Source organism: Bubalus kerabau, chromosome 11 (assembly GCF_029407905.1).
Source record: "Bubalus kerabau isolate K-KA32 ecotype Philippines breed swamp buffalo chromosome 11, PCC_UOA_SB_1v2, whole genome shotgun sequence".
NCBI classification, from domain to species: Eukaryota; Metazoa; Chordata; class Mammalia; order Artiodactyla; family Bovidae; genus Bubalus; species Bubalus kerabau.
The window spans coordinates 63,015,962-63,033,999 of NC_073634.1; the positions used below are offsets into that span (position 1 = coordinate 63,015,962).

Consider the following 18,038-nt stretch of genomic DNA (forward strand, 5'->3'; position numbering starts at 1 on the left):
ACTGTTTCCCCATCTATTTCCCATGAAGTGATGGGACCGGATGCCATGATCTTTGTTTTCCTAATGTTGAGCTTTAAGCCAACTTTTTCACTCTCCACTTTCACTTTCATCAAGAGGCTTTTGAGTTCCTCTTCACTTTCTGGCATAAAGGTGGTGTCATCTGCATATCTAAGGTTATTGATATTTCTCCCAGCAATCTTGATTCCAGCTTGTGTTTCTTCCAGCCCAGCGTTTCTCATGATGTACTCTGCATAGAAGTTAAATAAGCAGGGTGACAATATACAGCCTTGACGAACTCCTTTTCCTATTTGGAACCAGTCTGTTTTCCATGTTCACTTCTAACTGTTGCTTCCTGACCTGCATACAGATTTCTCAAGAGGCAGGTCAGGTGGTCTGGTGTTCCCATCTCTTTCAGAATTTTCCACAGTTTATTGTGATCCACACAGTCAAAGGCTTTGGCGTAGTCAATAAAGCAGAAATAGATGTTTTTCTGGAACTCTCTTGCTTTTTCCATGATCCAGTGGATGCTGGCAATTTGATCTCTGGTTCCTCTGCCTTTTCTAAAACCAGCTTGAACATTAGGAAGTTCATGGTTCACGTATTGCTGAAGTCTGGCTTGGAGAATTTTGAGCATTTCTTTACTAGTGTGTGAGATGAGTGCAATTGTGCAGTAGTTTGAGCATTCTTTGGCATTGCCTTTCTTTGGGAGTGGAATGAAAACTGGCCTTTTCCAGTCCTGTGGCCACTGCTGAGTTTTCCAAATTTGCTGGCATACTGAGTGCAGCAGTTTCACAGCATCATCTTTCAGGATTTGAAATAGCTCAACTGGAATTCCATCACCTCCACTAGCTTTGTTTTTAATGATGCTTTCTAACGCCCACTTGACTTCACATTCCAGGATGTCTGGCTCTAGATGAGTGATCACACCATCGTGATTATCTGTGTTGTGAAGATCTTTTTTGTACAGTTCTTCTGTGTATTCTTGCCACCTCTTCTTAATATCTTCTGCTTCTGTTAGGTCCATACCATTTCTGTTCTTTATCAAGCCCATTTTTGCATGAAATGTTCCCTTGGTATCTCTAATTTTCTTGAAGAGATCTCTAGTCTTTCCCATTCTGTTGTTTTCCTCTATTTCTTTGCATTGATTGCTGAGGAAGGCTCTCTTATCTCTTCTTGCTATTCTTTGGAACTCTGCATTCAGATGTTTATATCTTTCCTTTTCTCCTTTGCTTTTCGCTTCTCTTCTTTTCACAGCTATTTGTAAGGCCTCCCCAGACAGCCATTTTACCTTTTTGCATTTCTTTTCCATGGGGATGGTCTTGATCCCTGTCTCCTGTACAATGTCACGAACCTCCATCCATAGTTCATCAGGCACTCTGTGTATCAAATCTAGGCCCTTAAATCTATTTCTCACTTCAGTGTATAATCATAAGGGATTTGATTTAGGTCATACCTGAATGGTCTAGTGGTTTTCCCTACTTTCTTCAATTTAAGTCTGAATTTGGCAATAAGGAGTTCATGATCTGAGCCACAGTCAGCGCCTGGTCTTGTTTTTGCTGACAGTACAGAGCTTCTCCATCTTTGGCTGCAAAGAATATATCAGTCTGATTTTGGTGTTGACCATCTGGTGATGTCCATGTGTAGAGTCTTCTCTTGTGTTGTTGGAAGAGGGCGTTTGCTGCTATGACCAGTGCATTTTCTTGGCAAAACTCTATTAGTCTTTGCCCTGCTTCATTCCATATTCCAAGGCCAAAGTTCCCTGTTACTCCAGGTGTTTCTTCACTTCCTACTTTTGCATTCCAGTCCCCTATAATGAAAAGGACATCTTTTTTGGGTGTTAGTTCTAAAAGGTCTTGTAGGTCTTTATAGAACCGTTCAACTTCAGCTTCTTCAGTGTTACTGGTTGGGGCATAGACTTGGATTACTGTGATATTAAATGGTTTGCCTTGGAAACGAACAGAGATCATTCTGTTGTTTTTGAGATTGCATCCAAGTACTGCATTTCGGACTCTTTTGTTGACCATGATGGCTACTCCATTTCTTCTGAGGAATTCCTGCCTGCAGTAGTAGATATAATGGTCATCTGAGTTAAATTCACCCATTCCAGTCCATTTTAGTTCACTGATTCCTAGAATGTCGACATTCACTCTTGCCATCTCTTGTTTGACTTAATATGTTAGTCATTTTCATATTCATTCTGTTCTTATATATTAAAATATTTAATGTTGCTGTATAGTACTTATTTTCATTTCACAATGTATCCTGAACATTCTCTCAGTCACTCATTGTGCCTCTACAACATATCTTAATGGCTACATATTAAATTGATGAACTGAATTTAAAAAAGCAATCTCCTCTATAGGATATATTGTTTGGAGTTTTATGACACAGATTAATCAAATAATACTTCTTGGTGATCTACATTTACAAAAACCCAATATGTAATTTCTTTAATTTCAAAAGTATTATACTAAAAAATAAGATAAAATAATTTTATTTCCCTAATACAACTAAGTTTAGTTCATCCTCTGTCAATACAGTTCTCTGCGTCTATATGTTTATGTAGTTGTAGTTGCTGATGTAGTTGAACTGTGCTACCTGGATACCTCTTGGAGAACATGAGGTCACCTTGGCCTGAGGTATTAATATTTAACAGACCTGAGAATGATATGGATTGATGATAGCAAAATTAACTCAATCCACCTAGGTTTCATTCTGTCAACAGAATTAGCAATGCTATTCTACTGACCAGAAAGCAAGCACCTCTGCAAGAAGCAATCAATAGCAATTGATGTTTTTGAACTGTGGTGTTGAAGAAGACTCTTGAGAGTCCCTTGGACTGCAAAGAGATCCAACCAGTCCATCCTAAAGGAAATCAGTCCTGGGTGTTCATTGGAAGGACTGATGCTGAAGCTGAAACTCCAATACTTTGGCCACCTGATGTGAAGAGCTGACTCATTTGAAAAAACCCTGATGTTAGGAAAGATAGAAGGCAGGAGGAGAAGAAGATGATGGAGGATGAGATGGTTAGATGGCATCACCTACTCAATGGACATGAGTTTGGGTAAACCCCGGGAGTTGGTGATGGACAGGGAGGCCTGGTGTGCTGCAGTTCATGGGGTCACAAAGAGTCGGACACAACTGAGCAACTGAACTGAACTGAACTGTGGCCTCTAGAATCTGGAAATATGGACAGGCAGCTCCATTGGTTTTCTTTCACCTTTGTTCTCAGACAAATGTCTCTAGATTAGCTGCTGAAGGGTCATATTGTCTCTATCCCCCTTCTTTAAAATCTTGGTATCTGGGAACTTCCCTGGTGGTCCAGTGGCTAAGACTCTTTACTCACAATGCAGGGGGCCTGAGTTCAATCCCTGGTCAGGGAACTAGATCCCACATGCTACATCTAAATAAATAAAAATAATTTAAAAAAAAAAAATCTTGGTATCTCAGTAAAGAAACAGAACGACCCACAGAGAAAAGCCCATTTTAGTTAGTCTATAATGTTGTCTAGAAAGTCCAGTCTCAGGTAAGGTGTTCAGCCTCATTGCAGAGAGAATTAATCCATCATATACATGCATTGAATAAATGTTCTGCTGAATCAATTAAGTTGGTTTGTATTCTCCAGTGATGCCTCTCACCTTTGGCTTCTGTTAAAGGAAGGTATCCTGGCAGCCTTTTCTCTGTCACAAACGGGTGGGTTTGTAATCTGCTGATATGTTTTAGATACAAAAATCAACTCTGGGATGTGAGCCAACACCTTACTTGATATTAACCACATGGTTTTTTGTTTTTGAGATGTTTCAGAATTATACAGACATATCTCTAATCACAGGGAGTATAGATCATTATGTCAGGGGAGTGTGTAATTTCCTCGGTTCTATCTCATTGCAACAAAATCTGAAGCAATGGACGGACCAGCATTACAGCCCTCAGTTGGATCAGTGTTACAGCTCCATGTTACAGCTCAGTTTTATTTAGAAAGTAAAGGAAAATACATCCTTGAGGTGTGAGGGCATGCCAACCCAAAAGACACGAAAAGAGGCCCCCTGGCCCAGTTTTGGCTCCTCTTTTTATATGTTTTTTCTCCTCCCCCGAGCCTGCCCTATGTAAATTGCTAGCCAGGAATGCTGTTTGTTCTACCTCAAGTCCTCACTCTGGTCCTTGGACCTTCCTTTGTTCTATTTTCACAGGCTTTTCCCTTCCTTGTCTTTTAGCCACCACTACTCTGGACTCCTTTTTCCTATTCTAACTACATAACAATTAGAAAAAACAATTCCTTAACCTGAGAAACATCCACAGACTTGCAATTGACCTTACTTCCATCTACTCATGTCGTATTCTGGCAGGCACTTTTCATGTATATTATTTTATTTAAAGCTCAGAGAGGAACTGCCCTAGTGCTTCAGTGGTTGAGACTCCATGTTTCAACTGCTGGGAGCGTGGATTTGATTCTTGGTTGGGGAACTAAGATCCCACATGCCACATGACTCTGCCAAAAAATATAAAAATAATATAAAAGATAAAGCTCAGAGAATAGGCATTGTTATAATTGTCATAAATTAATTCCTCAGTCACAGGTCACTGCCCAGCCCCTCTCTGGCAAACCCCACCTCCGCTCTGCTCTCTATTCACTTCCCTTCCTGGCTGTTCCTCACCAAACCCACTTACCACATAAGAGCCCATGAAATTTGCTTTTCATTTGCCTCCAGAAACCCACAGTACTCATACCCTCACAATCCTAGGGTCTTGACTCAATTCTCACCTTCTCAGTGTGGCCTTGCCAAGAAAGATGTTACTGACTCTATTTAAAATTGTACCCCCTGGCCTTCATACTCCCTATCCTCTTTTCCTTTATTTTTTTCTGTAGCACTTATTACCATTTAAAATAATATACATTTTCCTTGTTCATTTTGTTTGTTGGTGGTCTTTCCCCACTGGAATGTAAAGTCCATAAGAGTAGGGATGTTTTTTTTTGTTTTGCTCATTACTCAGTCCCCAGTGCCCAGAACCGTGTCCTGCAATGAGTAGGCGCAGTAAATATTTGTTAAATGAATGAATGAAAGGCCACTCAGCCTGTATATGGTGGAGGTAGAGATTCAAAATTTGGGTCTCCTGGCTTGAAACCTGGTTCTCTTTTCTCAACTCCATGCTGCTTCTGGAGAAAAAAAAGATTTTCTTTCAAAAGCTAAAACAGGCAAATGTTAATGGAAGTTAATGGCAAAACCTAGAGAAGGAAATGGTAACCCACCACAGTATCCTTGCCTGGAGAATCCCATGGACAGAAGAGCCTGGCAGGCTACAGTCCATGAAGTCACAAAGAGTTGGACATGACTTAGCAACTGAACAAAACAAATAGCAAAACCTGGTCAATGGTCCATCCACAATATTTGATAGGTCTGATCCTTACTAGAGTATCCTGAACCAATTGAAAAACTGCTTTTAATGAAAGATTTGGAGAGTTCAGAGAAGATAGAATGACTGAACAGGTGCCAAATTGGTGTTTGCTAGAAGAATTGGAGGAAAAGGCAATGGCAACCCACTCCAGTATTCTTGCCTGGAAAATCCCATGGATGGAGGAGCCTGGTAGGCTACAGTCCATGGGGTCACGAAGAGTTGGACACGACTGAGGGACTTCACTTTTACTTTTCACTTTCATGCATTGGAGAAGGAAATGGCAACCCACTCCAGTACTCTTGCCTGGAAAATCCCAGGAACAGAGGAGCCTGGTGGGCTGCCATCTATGGGGTTGCACAGGGTCGGACATGACTGACGTGACTTAGCAGCAGCAACAGCAGAAGAATTGGAGCCACTGAATTGGTAAAAGGGAAGTCCAAAAGTCACAGGACCTCAAGCATTTACAAGGTTAAAATGAGATCCCTAACCAATTGTTAGTCATTTCTAAAAGGATGCAACAAGATGAAATAGGTCTTTGTTAAGCCTAAGAAAAATGTTATTGACTCTAAAAATGTTTGAACTTCTGAGTGTAAAGCTCATATCACAGAGAAGTAAAAGAATAAGTAAACACCAGCTATCTGTTCACTCATTCATTCAGTCATCTAATACACATTCTTAGAGTGCTTTTCTGTTTACCACTAGGGCTCCAGAATTGCTGTCTTTAGGTATATAACAGTAAATAAGTGAGGCACAGAGTCTCATCATGAGCCTAGCAAATGCTTCAGATGCTGTCTTGGACATATCTAGTGCTAGATTTCTTGAGATCTCTACTAGTCCTCAATTCTCTGAATATATTTTAAAAAACAGAATTTTAGTACTCACTTTAGCAGCACATATACTTAAACAATGGAATTTTAAATTTAATTTATTATTATTTTTTTTACTGTGCTGTGCAGCTTAATGGACCTCAGTTCCCAGACCAGGGACTGAACCCAGGGCCATGGTAGTGAAAGTACCAAATCCTAGCCACCAGGGAACTCCCTTATTTAATTTCTTGAGGTCACAAAACTTCAAAATTCAAAAAGTATATAAGTCTCCATCCTCTGTCCCTAGCCACCAGTTCTCCATCTCAGAAGCAACTAGTGTTGGAAGTTTCTTGTGTTCCTTTTCAGAGATGGTCTCTCAGTATATAAGCAAATAGGCACAAGTTACCTTCCTCCTCCCTCCTATCCCCTAACCTCCCACCACCTGTTTTTTTTTACACAATTGCTCACCTTTTTCACTTTACAATATATCATGGCAATCTTTCCCCATCAGAATAAATATCTCCCTATTCCTTTCTAAAGGTGGCATGGTACTGTATTGTATGAAGTCTTTCAGTCATGTCTGACTCTTTGCAACCCCATGGACTGTAGCCTACCAGGCTCCTCTGTCCATGGGATTTTCGAGGCAATAGTACTGGAGTGGATTGCCATTTCCTTCTCCAAGGGATCTTCCCAAACCAGGAACTGAACCCGGGTCTCCCACATTGTAGACTGACGCTTTACCGTCTGAGCCACCAGGGAAGTCCTACTCCATTGTATAGTGGACCATAATTTATTTTACTAGTCTCCCTCTGATGGTCACTTGCATCTAATCTTTTGTTAATTTATTACAAACAATGTTGTAATAAATATTCTTCAGGACACCTCATTTCCCACAAAATATCCATATTTCTAATTATATTGTTGGATTAAAGGTTTTTTTTTTTAACTGTAGTAAAAACACATATAAAATTTACCATTTCAACTATCTTCACGTGCACACTTCAGTACTGTTTCATACATTTACATCGTCATGAATGTATATGCCGGTTTGACAAATATTGTCAAATTGCCCTCCATGGCGATCGCACCTATTTACACTTCACCAGCATGAGTGAGAGAGGGCCCTTCACACAGTCCTGAAAAGCAAGTAAGTGCCTGTGATTAACTGGAGATGGTGTGGCAGAGGAGAAAGGGCACCAGTTCTGAAACTTAATCCTTGATCTGATGCTCGCCAGCTGAGTGCTCTTAGGCATTACTTAATTCCTTTGGGTTCTGTTTCCTCATATCTAATACTGAATCTCATAGAGGGGCAAGGATCCAAAGGGCCTAGAATAAAGGCCAGGCATATATAGAAAGCACTTAATAAATTACAGCCATTAACTATTATTGTGAGTTGAGTCCTTCCCCAGTCTACAGGTACAAGCTAGTTAACATCTATGAGAGCTAATTTTCTCATGTGTAAAATGAGGGGATTTAAATAATAGAGAGCTGGTTACCCAAATTGTAGCCTATTGACTCACTGGAATACTACTTAGCTATTAAAATATAATTGAGATATATTGAGAGGTAGTGCAGAGTAGGGTTAAGCATATAGATTGCAAAGCCAGGTGGCCTGGGTTGATTCCTGGTATTACTCCTTACCAGCATGTGTAACCCTGAGCTGACCCTTAGTCAGTTTGGGTTGCTGTAACAAAATGCTAGGGACTGGATGGCTTATAAACAACAGAAATTTATTTCTCACAGTTCTGGAGGCTGGAAGTTGAGATCAGGGTACCAACAGGCTCCAGTTCCTGTGAAAGCCCACTTCCAAATTGCAGACTGCTGACCTGAATCCTCACATGGTGGAAAGAAACCTAATTAGCTCTCTGGCTTCTTCTTAAAAGGCACTAATTCTATTATTGAAAGCTCCATCCTTATGCCCTATACCGCCCAAAGGCCCTGCCTCCAAATACTATCACACTGGGATTAGGGTTTCAACATTTTAAGTTTTGGGGATGACACAGTTAACCCATAGCAACATCTCTGTGTTCCGGTTTGTGTGTGTGTGTGTGTTCAGTGTCTCAGTCGTGTCCAACTCTGCAACTTTATAGACTGTAGCCTTCCAGGCTCCTCTGTCCATGAGATTCTTCAGGCAGGAATACCGGAGTGGGTTGCCATTTCCTGCTCCAGAGGAGCTTACTTACCCCAGGGATCAAACCCATGTCTCTTGTGTCTCCTACATTGGCAGGTGGATGAGCCATCTGGGAAGCCCTAGTTGTGTTTCAGTTTAATCATCTGTAAAATGGGGATAATAATAATACCTATTTCAGAGAGTAACTGTGAGAATGGAATGACATGATGAACATAAAGCTTCTAGAATAATACCTGACACTCAGAAAGCTCCCAAAGAAATGCTGGGCTCTATTGTTATATACGGAGAAGACAATGGCAACCCACTCCAGTACTCTTGCCTGGAAAATCCCATGGACGGAGGAGCCTGGTAGGCTGCAGTCCATGGGCTCGCTGGGAGTCAGACACGATTGAGTGACTTCACTTTCACTTTTCACTGTCATGCATTGGAGAAGGAAATGGCAACCCACTCCAGTGTTCTTGCCTGGAGAATCCCAGGGACGGGGGAGCCTGGTGGGCTGCCGTCTCTGGGGTCGCACAGAGTTGGACACGACTGAAGCAACTTAGCAGCAGCAGCAGCATTGTTATATACAAAGAAGCCTAAGCTAAGGTGTTCGGAGGTCCTGCAGAACCCAGACTGGCTAATAATCTTTTCTGAAACACAGATCTTGTTGAAAAGCTGAGATGATCCTACTTTTTTTTTTTTTTTTTACTGTGCTGCCCAGCTTGCGAAATCTTAGTTCCCCGACCAGAGATTTAACTTGGGCCATGGCAGTGAAAATGCCTAGTCCTAACCACTGGCATCACTGATTCAAAGGACATGAACTTGGACAAACTCTGGGAAATAATGAGGGACAGGAAGGCCTGGTGTGCTATAGTTCATGGGGTCACAAAGAGTCAAACACAACTTAGTGACTGAACAACAGCAACCACTGGATGGCCAGGGAACTTCAATGATCCTAATTTTTAAGGGCAACTGCCAGGGAAAAAAATGCAGTGGAGTACCTGATTAGACATACAATTTCAGAGGTTCTTGGACCCCAGGCTAAGAATTCCCAGTCTGGTTTAAATTCTTCAGTCCATGAACTAGAAGGGTCCTTGGATGAACATGATGACTTAAGTGATAGCAAATTCAATTGTGGAGGCTGAAGTTGGATTGTTTTTGGTGGAGAAGAGATTAGCTGGAGAAGAAGAAGAGATAGTGGATGGAGATCACTCTTTCAGGTAGATTGGCTGCAAAGGGAGTAGAGAGAGAATCTACTAGATGGATGCCATGCTTTTAAAACATGTGTTAATAATAAATTCTTTGGCAATTCTCCTGTCAAGCAGTAGAATCATATCCCCTTCCCCGACTCTTAACCATTAAGGACACGGTAGAAGTGATGCAATACTAGTTTTTTGACCCAGACCTTACAAAGCTGGTACCCTCTAATTTCTGTCTCAGACATTCACTCTTGAAGAAGTCCAAGCAGCCTGTGGACAGGTCCATGTGGAGCAGAACTGAGCCTGTCCACAGCCCCAGCTGACAGCCAGAATTAACTTGCTAACTTGAAGGGTACCTTCCAGTCCCCTCAGTGAAGTCAGCCTAACTGGAGCAGAAATGATCCTCCTTGCTGATTTTGGCCCAGATTGTCTATTTAGGTGTTGATTTTATTTACAGTGCAATCAGAAGCCACTGACGGTTTTAAGCATGGGAGTCAGATGATCCAGTTTACATTTTAAAAAGATCCCTGCTTCCAGGAATGCCTAGAGGGGTGGTAGTGAAATCATATTTTAAAAAAGTAAGTTTTCATTGAGTTTACTAATTTTTTAAAGCTACAGTGGGTTTTGTTGCTGTTTTTCAACCTAGGTTTTAAAGCCAGATCCTCAACAGATCCTTGTGTGGGGATTTAAAAAAGATAAACTCAATTACCGCTTATTCTTGGAGTGCTTTGGCATTGATGTCCCATTATCTCAGAAATACATGATATTTGATATTACAGAATATTGACCCAGATGTGCAGATGTCCTAAATATTTAGTACTTGTGGAGAAAAGTCATTATTTTATAATTTCCCCAAGCCAAAAAAAAAAAAAAAAGATAAAATTGAACAATAAATGTACAGGACTTATTTGAATAAAACTTTAAAACACTCCTGAGAGAATCAAAAGACTTTATGAACAGATAGTCATAAAGTTCTGCCATGTTCTTGGAACAAAGGGCTCAGCATCATAAAGATATCAGTTCTCACTAAGTTAACCTAAAAATATTTACCACAATCCCAATAAAAATACCAAGAGAATTATTTTCCTGGGAACTTGACAAGCTGATTCTAAAGTTCATGTGGGAAAATAAACAAGCAAGAATAGACAGGAAAATTCTATACAGGAAGAATATTGAGGGGAGACTGGTCCTCCTAGATGTTGAACCATATTCTAAGACTTCAATAATCAACACTATAGCACTGATGCCCACGAAGACCTACAGATAAATGGGAAAACATAGAAAGTACAGATTTGGGTTAAAATACACACAGAAATTTAGTATATGATAAAGTAACACTTCAACTGGGAGAAGAAAATGGATTTTTATGACCAGTGGGATGGCTATCTCAAGAAAAAGTTTAATCTCAATTTAACTTTTTTTTATAACAGAATAAGTTCCAATTGGATCAAAAATTTAAATAAAAATAATAAAACCATGAAAGTACCAGAGGAAAGCATATGAGATATTCTGTTATATGCTCCTGGGGAGAAGGCCTTTCTAATGAAAGCATAAAACCCAGAATCTCTAAAAAATTTAATAGATTTGATGATGTGAAAATAAAAATATGATGCATGAAAAAATCATGAATACAGTCAGTGACCAACAAGGAAGAATAAAAGATGTGCAATGCATGGCATGAAGGCTCATTTCTCTAATATGTAAAAACTCTCACAAAATCATCATCAAAAGACCAACAACATAGTGTGAAAATGAGCAAAAATATAAAAACACAGCCCCCAGAAAAGAAACACAAATCATGTCTGCAGAAATGAAAAGATGCTCATTCTCACTCTTAAGAGAGATGGAAACTAGAACTTCAATAAATCACCATATTCGATTTACAAGATAGGGAAGGATCAAAAACTTGGTTTAAAAAACCTGTATTAGTCAGAGAATGAGGAAACAGGGTCTCATACATTACTGGAAGGAGCTTGAATTGTATAGTCCATACAGAGGACAATCTGACAATGTCAGTCAAAATCACAAGCACACATAACCATTGATCTATCAATTTCTCTTGTGAGAATTTAACCTACAAATAGTTAGCACATGTAGAGAATTGCTCAAGTACAAGGTTACTTACTTACAACTCGTAAGAGCAAGTAAATCGTGATTCGTATGCCATCAAATTTTAGTGAGCTATTAGAAAAGGAGAAACTGTCCAAAACTGGAAACATAAAGTTCTGCAAAGGCATACTGTTGAAAGGAAAAAAAAAAGGAAGGTTTAGAAGAGTACCTGCCTTTGTGTAAAAATAAGGGAAATAAAAGAATATACAGTGGCTTATAAGCATAAACAAAGAAATTTTGGAAAGTTATATAAGAACAAATAATAAAGGTTAGTTCTTAGGAATAGGTGAGGAACTGGTGATTGGAGACATGGGTAAGAGAGAAACTTTTAATTTATTTTTAAATTAATTTTCAAATATGTGACTAATTTCTTATCAGAAAATTAAAATTTAAAAATGAGGAAGGCCCATAAATACTGATATGGAATCTTCAAGATTATTTTCTCCAAATTAAGTGAGGAAATAAAGGAGCAAAATTGTAAAATTCCTATTGAGATGTAATTGACAGCAACAGCCAAACTCTTCATCCCTAGTTCAACTATAATCTCTTACAACATTGGAATTACATATTTCAGTCCCTCGAGTCTCCTGAATGTGTGTGGTACAGGTCTTTCTGCAAAGTTTGGTGCCCTGTAAATGTAGGCTATCTCCTTGGAACACAAAATCAGAGTTCTCTTAGCTCCACATCCCAAGTAGCTTAATGCCAACTCAACTAGCTCAGTCATCCACAGTGCTTGGTCAGGGAGACACTCAGAGTAGGAATCTGATGGCTTAATACAATCAGCCTGGGACAGCTGGCATGAAACTTACGGCAGTTATCTTAGAATTTCCCGTCATGACCCATCCTTGGACTCTTGATTCTGTGCTTCATGCTGCACCAGGCAATTGAAGGGATCAAAGAATCTCCTTTCGTGTCTCCTTTCCTGACATTTTAGTAAGATCTTAATACAAATGTTAGTTGAATAACAAAGATCTAGAAAGCTGGGGGCTTGTGAAAGTAATTTAAGGAAAAACCTCCTGAGGCAGGCTTAAATGGTAATCACATGAACGGTCAAATCAGTTTTGACTGATCCTATTTCACAGGTTGGGATCCTTTGTATTTTGAATGAATTAGTGAAATTAATGGGGTTGACTAACATCTGGCTCCACTGTTCCTAAAGCCGGATATCTAATACTTCACAGTTTCCTTAAGATAAAAACAGGCAGTTCAGCCTTTAAAAAAAAATTAACCTTTATTATTTATTCTTATGTAAGGCCTTAGCTGAACAAGCTGAAGTTGAATGGTTCTGTGAAGACCTACAAGACCTTTTAGAACTAACACCCAAAAAAGATGTCCTTTTCATTATAGGGGACTGGAATGCAAAAGTAGGAAGTCAAGAAACACCTGGAGTAACAGGCAATTTTGGCCTTGGAATACGGAATGAAGCAGGGCAAAGACTAATAGAGTTTTGCCAAGAAAATGCACTGGTCATAGCAAACACCCTCTTCCAACAACACAAGAGAAGACTATACACATGGACATCACCAGATGGTCAACACCAAAATCAGATTGATCATATTCTTTGCAGCCGAAGATGGAGAAGCTCTATACAGTCAGCAAAAACAAGACCAGGCGCTGACTGTGGCTCAGATCATGAACTGCTTATTGTGAAATTCAGACTTAAATTGAAGAAAGTAGGGAAAACCGCTAGACCATTGAGGTATGACCTAAATCAATCCCTTATGATTATACAGTGGAAGTGAGAAATAGATTTAAGGGCCTAGATTTGATAGAGTGCCTGATGAACTATGGACAGAGGTTCGTGACATTGTACAGGAGACAGGGATCAAGACCATCCCCATGGAAAAGAAATGCAAAAAAGCAAAATGGCTGTCTGGGGAGGCCTTACGAATAGCTGTGAAAAGAAGAGAAGTGAAAAGCAAAGGAGAAAAGGAAAGATATAAACATCTGAATGCAGAGTTCCAAAGAATAGCAAGAAGAGATAAGAGAGCCTTCTTCAGCAATCAATGCAAAGAAATAGAGGAAAACAACAGAATGGGAAAGACTAGGGATCTCTTCAAGAAAATCAAGATACCAAAGGAACATTTCATGCAAAGATGGGCTTGATAAAGGACAGAAATGGTATGGACCTAACAGAGGCAGAAGATATTAAGAAGAGGTGGCAAGAATATACAGAAGAACTGTACAAAAAAGATCTTCACGACCCAGATAATCACAATGGTGTGATCACTGACCTAGAGCCAGACATCCTGGAATGTGAAGTCAAGTGGTCCTTAGAAAGCATCACTACGAACAAAGCTAGTGGAGGTGATGGAATTCCAGTTGAGCTATTTCAAATCTTGAAAGATGATGCTGTGAAAGTGCTGCACTCAGTATGCCAGCAAATTTGGAAAACCCAGCAGTGGCCACAGGACTGGAAAAGGCCAGTTTTCATTCCACTCCCAAAGAAAGGCAATGCCAAAGAATGCTCAAACTACCGCACAATTGCACTCATCTCACACGCTAGTAAAGTAAAGCTCAAAATTCTCCAAGCCAGGCTTCAGCAATACGTGAACTGTGAACTTCCTGATGTTCAAGCTGGTTTTAGAAAAGGCAGAGGAACCAGAGATCAAATTGCCAACATCCACTGGATCATGGAAAAAGCAAGAGAGTTCCAGAAAAACATCTACTTCTGCTTTATTGACTATGCCAAAGCCTTTGACTGTGTGGATCACAATAAACTGTGGAAAATTCTGAAAGAGATGGGAATACCAGACCACCTGATATGCCTCTTGAGAAATCTGTATGCAGGTCAGGAAGCAACAGTTAGAACTGGACATGGAACAACAGACTGGTTCCAAATAGGAAAAGGAGTATGTCAAGGCTGTATATTGTCACCCTGCTTATCTAACTTCTATGCAGATTACATCATGAGAAACACTGGACTGGAAGAAACACGAGCTGGAATCAAGATTGCTGGGCGAAATATCAATAACCTCAGATATGCAGATGACACCACCCTTATGCCAGAAAGTGAAGAGGAACTCAAAAGCCCCTTGATGAAAGTGAAAGTGGAGAGTGAAAGAGTTGGCTTAAAGCTCAACATTCAGAAAACGAAGATCAAGGCATCCGGTCCCATCACTTCATGGTAAATAGATGGGGAAACAGTGTCAGACTTTATTTTTCTGAGCTCCAAAATCACTGCAGATGGTGACTGCAGCCATGAAATTAAAAGACGCTTACTCCTTGGAAGGAAAGTTATGACCAACCTAGATAGCATATTCAAAAGCAGAGACATTACTTTGCCAACAAAGGTCTGTCTAGTCAAGGCTATGGTTTTTCCTGTGGTCATGTATGGATGTGAGAGTTGGACTGTGAAGAAGGCTGAGCGCCGAAGAATTGATGCTTTTGAACTGCGGTGTTGGAGAAGACTCTTAAGAGTCCCTTGGACTGCAAGGAGATCCAACCAGTCCATTCTGAAGGAGATCAGCCCTGGGATTTCTTTGGAAGGAATGATGCTAAAGCTGAAACTGCAGTACTTTGGCCACCTCATGCGAAGAGTTGACTCATTGGAAAAGACTCTGATGCTGGGAGGGATTGGGGGCAAGAGGAGAAGGGGATGACAGAGGATGAGATGGCTGGATGGCATCACTGACTTGATGGACATGAGTCTGAGTGAACTCCAGGAGTTGGTGATGGACAGGGAGGCCTGGCGTGCTGCGATTCATGGGGTCGCAAAGAGTCGGACACGACTGAGTGACTGATCTGATCTGATCTGAGGGCCTTAGCGTTTCTTTCTTTCTTTTTGTTTTGAAGTTCTTTTGTTTAGGAAAATTGAGGCTTGACATTTTTATGACTAAACATTTCCCTCTCCCAAGGCATATACACCTAGCACTATGCTGCCCAAAGAGTTAACAGATTCATTACTATATTATTTGCCATTTTAATATTTTATTGTGTGGCTGTGGCTTAAACAACAGAAAGGAACTGATAATTACTCTCCAATTGTACGATGGTTGCTATGTGGTTTCTTGGTGCACAGTTTCCATATAATTAGAGCTATGTACATCCGGAAAAACAAAGCCATGCCCATAATCTCCAATTGCAAGCATGAAATTAAATTTCCCAGGTTGAGGGTTAACAATTTCAGTTTTGAGAAATTGATTTCTTTAAGCATTTCTTTGGGAAATTCAAAATATCTCTTCCAGGATGTAGAAATAACTTTAAATTTCTGATTACAGTTCAGTATGAATGGAGATCTTTCTGTCAAAATTGGAATGTGTGAATTTCTCACTCTGAGCAGAGGTTTGTGCTGGGGCTAAGTTCTGAGGGTAAGTCAGGCACTGCCTTCAGCATCCTGCTTTTGGATATTTGGGGAAAGAATGGCTTCTAGAGAGTCTGAAATTTGAGGAATTAGGGTCTCTCAAAGGCCCAGACAGAGAATGAGCAGTCAACAGAACTGTTCTGAACAGATGAATTATGTTGTTTCTCTCTGCCCTATAGAAGCCCCCCATAAATAGGCACTACCTGAAATCTGATTTTACTCAAATGAATCTTAAAGAAAACCAACTATATTTTCTTATGTAAGATCTCTTGATTAAACATGTGAATAGTCTCCTAGGTTGAGAGTACTTCATTTTCAGATTTTATCAACATAATTTCTGGAAAATACATTTAAAACTAAATTTTAGAGGAAAAGATCTGAACTCAGATTACTCAAGAGCACTTTCTCCTCTGATTTCAGTTTTAAAAGCCATGACCTGAATTTCCTTCTCTTAAACCATGGAGCATCCCAGGATTTCTATGATCACTGCATTTCCTGCTTCTACCAATCACTAAGTCCTCAGAATGTCCCCAGTTGTCCAAACCCTGAATCCCCTACATTCTTTTATTCATTTGGAACCTGAGCTTCCCAAGTGGCCCCCTCCTGTGCTTCCTGAACCTACCTAGGAGCATCCTAATTCTTTCTCTTTGGGAATAGGGATGAGAGTGAGTAGACACTTATCAGTTCTGACAGCATCCAAAGACTTTGTGTAAGCTTCATGTGTGACTAACTAAAAACAAATACTCCACCTACATTAAGAAATACTTTTTATTGATGAAAATTTATAAGATATAGATAATCAAGAGAAAGAAAATTAAAATTGCCCATAATCTTACCACCTGTTGATCACGAAAAGCAATACTTCAGTGTCAACTCATTTTGTCTTACATCTAGGCACTAGTAAGCTTTTTAAAAATGTGACATTACTGTTTTATAACCCACTTTTTCCTACTTAATATAATGAGAATATTTTTCCTTTTCTTAAACCTAGTCTTCATTTTCATCATTTCTCATGGCTGCATAGTTCTATGTGTTATGCATTCACCTCGGTTTAGCCAGTTGTAGAAATATGGTTGTTCCTAATTTTCCCATTTTATAAATATTCCTGTGGCAAAATCTTTTGGGATACCTATGGTTATTACCAGAAGGTAAACTCCTAGAAGTAGAATTTCTGTGTCAGAGAGTATGTGTATTTTTAAGTTTGTTTAAATGGATTGCTAAATTATACTCTAGAAAGCACCATTTATGATCCTCCGTGATATGTGTAAGAAATATTTACATTCCTTTGTCCTACCTTTACTAACACTGGTATTAAAATTAAAAAAAAAATTGTCAATTTGATAGATAAAGATAATATTTCATTGCTGCATAAATTTGTATTTATTTTTATTAGGCAGGTTTTAAAAATATAGATCTTTCTGGCATTTTGCATTTATTCTTAGTAAATTGCCATTTTCTTTTTACATCTTCCCCTGGGTGCCAGTCATTTTCTGATAAATTGTGTTTGATACAATTTTTGAGCCTTGCTCTCAAATACTAAATCTTGATTTTTAGAGAAAAATTTCTGGATTACTGTTCTCATAAATCTACAACTCTTTGCCCCTACGTGAAGTTCACATATAGGGTACTCATTTAAACCCAGATGATCTATTAGGAAATTTAATTTATAATATGCTGATGTTCTAAAAAAAAAAAAAATGCTGATGTTCTCTTTGAAATTCAATGAAGACTAGTGCTGAAGTTTTGAGCATCATTCCACACTTTTTACACATTTACTAAGCCATTTAAAGTTTATATTTACCCCCTCACTTACCAACTGAATCACATTTCCTTCACCTTCTTACATTTACAAATATTCTTTATTTCTCAAAATTCTTCTCCCGGTCTGGAATCTTTCATTTTGAGTCTTGCCATTAGGGAGGGGAGCTAAGAGTATTGGAATGTTCTATAAATCCTGCAAGGTTGATTTCTGTCTTCACCTTCCAGAGGTTTCTGGATGGAGAACTGAAGAAGTCAGCACCTTCAGGAAGGTTCCTGGTCGTCAGCGGCAAGTTACAGACACCACGTGACTTGTCAGAGCTCGAAAGAGACCATGAGGGCCCACTTTCAGATTT

At 39.5% G+C, this 18,038-nt stretch overlaps 1 protein-coding gene across 1 annotated transcript; it reads right to left on the minus strand.

Annotated features, from left to right (window-relative positions):
• Window positions 1-997: 997 nt before the first annotated feature.
• LOC129622464 (craniofacial development protein 2-like) lies at window positions 998-12,567 on the minus strand. The gene is made up of 2 exons (XM_055539125.1): window positions 12,431-12,567; window positions 998-2,058 (listed from the first exon to the last, which is right to left on the minus strand). The coding sequence occupies exon 2, from the start codon at window positions 2,022-2,024 to the stop codon at window positions 1,485-1,487; it is 540 nt and encodes a 179-aa protein (XP_055395100.1). The 5' UTR covers window positions 2,025-2,058; window positions 12,431-12,567; the 3' UTR covers window positions 998-1,484.
• Window positions 12,568-18,038: the final 5,471 nt, after the last annotated feature.